Source organism: Aplysia californica, unplaced genomic scaffold, assembly GCF_000002075.1.
Source record: "Aplysia californica isolate F4 #8 unplaced genomic scaffold, AplCal3.0 scaffold00649, whole genome shotgun sequence".
Classification (NCBI taxonomy): domain Eukaryota; kingdom Metazoa; phylum Mollusca; class Gastropoda; order Aplysiida; family Aplysiidae; genus Aplysia; species Aplysia californica.
In genome coordinates, this window is record NW_004797919.1 from 277,814 (window position 1) to 283,193 (window position 5,380).

At 42.2% G+C, this 5,380-nt stretch overlaps 1 protein-coding gene across 1 annotated transcript in view; it reads left to right on the forward strand.

Moving 5' to 3' along the window:
* Positions 1-3,019: 3,019 nt before the first annotated feature.
* The window catches only part of LOC106013087 (BAI1-associated protein 3), a gene marked incomplete at its 5' end in the record, with an annotated part of 7,110 nt that continues 4,749 nt past the window's right edge, over positions 3,020-5,380 (forward strand). Inside the window, 2 exon segments of the mRNA XM_013087863.2 lie at positions 3,020-3,089; positions 4,394-4,432. Of these exon segments, the coding sequence (XP_012943317.1) occupies positions 3,020-3,089; positions 4,394-4,432 (109 nt within the window).

The following is a 5,380-nucleotide window of genomic DNA, read 5'->3' on the forward strand; positions in this document are numbered from 1 at the left end:
ACAGAGTTCGGAGTTCTCTGCAACCTGTTTCTTAAATTACCTAAATAATGTAGATAGGGCAGTGAAAAGTGCTACAATTACAACTAACAACGTTTGTTGTTCCCTCTGTCTTTTCCACACACACAGGCCCACACAGAGTTCGGAGTTCTCAACAGCCCGCCTCTTAAATTACCTTCTTAATATCGACGTTGCTGTTAAAAAAATTCAACTATGATCGCAAATAAATATCAATGTTCTTCCGTCTGTGTCTTTCTCCACACAAAGGCCAGCACCGAGAACAGAGAATCCCGCTTCTTAAGTAAATCATCGTAATGATGTGGATTTTAGCGGGGGGGGGGTTAAAATATAATCGCAATACATTTACGAGTACATGTATAACAATGTTCCTCTTTCTGTGAATTCCCCCAATCACAGGCCCATACGGACAACACAGAGTTCGGAGTTCTCTGAAACCTGTTTCTTAAATTAACTAAATAATTTAGGTGGCCAAGTGGTTAGGCTCTCGGACTCGCAACCGTAAGGTCGCAGGTTCGAATCCCATCAGGGGCCCTACGTTGTGTCCTTGGGAAAGGCACTTTACACGAATTTTCCTCACTTCACCCAGGTGGGAATGGGTACCCAGCCATAGACAGTGAAAGATCTTGTCAGTTTGTTAGTGTTTAAGCACTTAAGCAGCTGCTTGCACTGTATGCTTCCCGGGAAGCTGAGAATGTTTCGGAGTGTTCTATGGTCTGCAGGACTAATAATATAGTGTAAAGCGCACAGAGCCTGCTGTTGAGCGGGGGCATGCGCTATACAAATTTTAATGCTATTTCTTTATTTTATTTTGGGGAGTGAAAAGTGCTACAATGACCACCAACAACGTTTGTTCTTCCCGCTATCTTTTCCTCCCACACAGACCCACACAGAGTTCGGTGTTCTCAGCAGCCTGCTTCTTAAATTACCTGAATAATGTGTATGGGGGCGTAAAAGTCTACTTAGTGGTATAAAATCGATAAGAGTAGGCTTTGGCCGCCACCCGGACAAAATTCAAATTTTCCTACCAACTGAAAATGTTCAATGTGTCTCGCATGCTCATATATGACCTTATGCAGTTGTGAGCGCTGTAAAACACTTTTTTTAAAAGTAGAAGGAAGTGTGTTTCTACGTTCTCTAACGTTAGAGAATGTATACAAGCTGTCTACGTTCTCTAACGAATAAAAAAAAGTAACAATATTAAGCCTGTAGGGCCCTATTTGAACTTCCGGATAAGGCTAGGCTACTTTTCAATCTTTCTTTTTTTTCAAATTGGTTTACATTATGTTGTGTCGTTAGATCTACATCAAATAGGTCCGCCAGTCCACTCATTGAATTGGGTTATTTCATGCACTAGATCTAGGCCTATCGAAGACCTAGCGTTGATATGACTGACTTGACCTTGACCCACGTGATTTGATTTCATGACTGTAATGTCACATCACGCACCAAATCGGCAATGTTTCTCCACACATGTGAATTTGGTATAATTAAATTACGGTCTCTCACGTTGTATCACATATGCCTACCTTGGCGTTGAGGTGGGAATACGAAATCGCAAGTAAACTGCAAGCTATCTTCTAAATACTAATTACAGACGGCCTGGTCTTCAATAACGTATTCAAAGTTTTAGAGTGCACCTTCCTTTTGTGAAAAGTGTAGGCCTACAACATATTATTATGAAAAGGGGAGGGGGGGTGGTGTCATCTTGATGGAATGATAGAAGGTGTTCGTTGCTTGTTAGGGGTTTAACGTCGTTGTATAGACAAGAGACAAGATGCGGTACTGTAGACAGCTTTACTTTCTCGAGCATTTTAATTTCAGGAAAGTAAACTTAATAGCTTGCGAAAATAAAGTGAAAGCACTGTGGAAGCAGCAATGTCGACTCGTTTCCGTGTTAGATAGAGCGAGCGAGCTATTTTTAGGTTCTCTACTAACATTAGAGAACGTAGACAACTTGTATACGTTCTCTAACGTTAGAGAACGTAGACACTACCATATAGATAGATAGATAGATAGATAGATAGATAGATAGATAGATAGATAGATAGATAGATAGATAGATAGATAGATAGATAGATAGATAGATAGATAATGAGGGGAGAGAGAGAGAGAGACATAATCTTCCTCCCCTCCTCTTCTCCCAATCTCAGCTCTTCCCCCGACTCCAGCCTCCTCCACTTTGCGCCCCCTGTTGGTCCGACTCCCCCCCCCCCTCCCCCACACCACAGTGCACTGGTCAGTGGTCAGTCCTCTCTCTGTCCACCGACACCCAGTGTCCTCTCCCTTCTCTCCGTCCGGTCCCCACAGGGAGGGGGATAGAGAGAGGTGGTTTCCCCGTCGACAGTCCCCCACCATCCATCCCCCGCCCACCTGCCTACTTATGCACACAGCTATCACCTATATGTGCTATGGGTTGTCCAGCTTGGCGACAACATGTCTTATCACCAGAGATCAATTATAACTGACGACTGTCAGGGACAAAGCTATCTTCTAAATACTAATTACAGACCGCCTGATTTTCAGTGACTTATTTAAAGTTTATGGGGGGGGGGGGCATCAGAGTGCACCTTCCTTGGGTGAAAAGTGTAGGCCTACAACATAATATTATTATGAAAAGGGGGGGGGGTGGTGTCATCTCGTTGAAATGATAGAAGGTGTTGGTTGCTTGTTAGGGATTTAACGTTGCTGTAAAGGCAAGATGCGGTACTGTAGACAGCTTCACTTTCGCGAGCATTTTAATTTCGCGAAAGTAAACTTAATAGCTTGCGAAAATAAAGTGGAAGCACTGTGGAAGCAGCAATGTCGACTCGTTTCCATGTTAGATAGAGCGAGCGAGCTATTTGTAAGTTCTCTACTAATACTAACATTAGAGAACGCAGACAACTTGTATACGTTCTCTAACATTAGAGAACGTAGACACTACCAAAGTAGAAATCTACAACTACAAATAACAATGTTCTCCTTTCTGTGTCTTCCCCTCCCTGTACAGGCCCACACAGAAAACACGGAGTTTGGAGTTCTGAACCTGAGGGTGGTCTACAAGTACGAGTCTCACACCTTGTTGGTGGAAGGTACGGCCAGCTCTGATGGGGCTTTTGTCTGTCTGTCATCTGTTATATCTGTTGTAATGATAGTGTGAGCACTGATGAGCTTTTGTTTCTGTCTGTCTTCTGTTATATCTGTTGTGATGGTAGTGTGAGTACTGATGTGGCTTTTGTCTATGTCTGTCATCTGTTATATCTGTTGTGATGATAGTGTGAGCACTGATGGGGCTTTTGTCTGTCTGTTAGCTGTTATATCTGTTGTGATGATAATGGGGGCAGTCTGCATCTGTAGCAACAGTTGAATAGTTATTGTCATCGTCATGGTCATCATCATCATCATCATCGTCGCCACCAGTTTGTTGATTGTAGATCATCATCATGGCGTCGGTGGCCTAGTGGTTAGGCTCTCGGACTCGCTACCGTAAGGTCGTGGGTTCGAATCCCGTCAGGGGCCCGACGTTGTGCCCTTGGGAAAGGCACTTTGCACAAATTTTCCTCACTTCACCCAAGGAGAAACGGGTACCCGGCTATAGACAGTGAACGATCTTGTCAGTTTGATAGTGTTTGAGCGCGTGAAATCAGCAGCTTGCATTGTATGCTTCCGCGGAAGCCGAGAATGTTTCTGGGTGTTCTCAGGGGGTCTGCTGGGATAATAATAGTTGTAAAGCGCATAGAGCAAGCTCTTGAGCGTGGATATGCGCTATATAAATGCAATTATTATTAAATGCAATTACTATTATTATTATTATTATTATTATTATTATCGTCATCATCATTGTTTGGAAAGCAGAGTGATTTACAAACAAAATAATATAAAAATATAAAATGTTTAAAATTTATTTTATTGAAACAGCTCAAAGTTTCGCTCTTGAGCTTCCATCATCGTCGTCATCATCGTCGTCGTCGTCGTCATTGTTGTTGTTGTTGTAGACCATCATCATAGTAGTTGTGAAGTTTTTAAGGCTCTCCATCCTTTTGGCTCAGTCCTTTCGGAGAAATATGTTGAATTCGAAGGTCCGGCCTCATAAATAACCTAACAGTGTTGAAAGGGGCGTTATACTTATAAATTTTCAAAAATGATTGATTGGAAACATCTCTGCCATTGCCCTTGTAAAGCAATCAGCTACAATATCGTTATAAAAGCCACTTGCTAATGTCGCTTCGATGTCTTTTATCCTATTACAGATCCAGACCCCTAGTTACTGGACTTTGAGTTTTTTAAAAGAAGAAGAAAAATAAAAAGAATTAGCCTTGTGGGGATATGACTATCGCTATGCTGACAAGACACTTTTCAATAATGTGTTTACGCGTTTCTCTCTCTTGTATTTCAGTCTTGACCGCCAAAGATCTAATCCCTCTGGATGCCAATGGTAATTTTTTTTTACTTGTTGTTTTGTTTTGTTTTGTTGGGGGGGGTGTCCACTCCCATAGACACAGTTTAGATCATTTTAAGGAGGCAGACTACCTCGATCCTGCCTTCCAGGGCCAACCTGAAAACACCAGCAAGAAGGCCAAGACACTGGATAAAAATTATCCCACACACGGGAATCGAACTCGGGTCTTCTGTGTGAGATGACGAGGTGTCTAACCACTACACCAAACATTCTCTACTTGTGGAGATTCTCTACTTGTGGAGAATGTTTGACTACACCACAGACGCCGGTAAAAAGTTCAGAATTAGCACTGTTATGATCAGAGAGTCTGTAATAAATTGTAACGGTAAGTGTTTTGCACTCCCGACACATTTCGGTTATTAAGATAATTTGGAAAGACGACTGCTTGACCTTGCCTACCAGGGTCAATCCGGGCTGTGTGAGATAGGGCGACCCAGAAAAAAAAGCCTCAGATGCTCGATTACTTTATTAATTTTTTTATCTGAGAATCGAACTCATGTCTTCTGTGTGCTGTGATGAAGCGCCTTACCATCATACTGAAGTCCCTGGTGCAGGCAGACTGTGTGAAAGAATTTGTTCGCTGAGACGTTCGGCATTTTTTTCCTTATAAAAAGAAAGTTAGAAAACTACTATTACTATTTTACTTTCTAGTGGGCTTATATCATCATATTAATAATACTATATACTATGTATGCATATTTCCTGAGCAGTGTAACTTCTTCATTACCGATTGTGACATTATAAAATGTTATAATTTAGGCATTGGAGTGTAAATATGTTGTGCGTACGCCGCTGCGCATACATACTCTTGGCGTGCATGTGTGTGTGGGCGCGCGCGTGCGTGCGCGTGTGTGTGTGTGTGTGTGTGTGTGTATATGTGTGTGTGTGTGTGTATATATATATATATGTGTGTGTGTGTGTGTG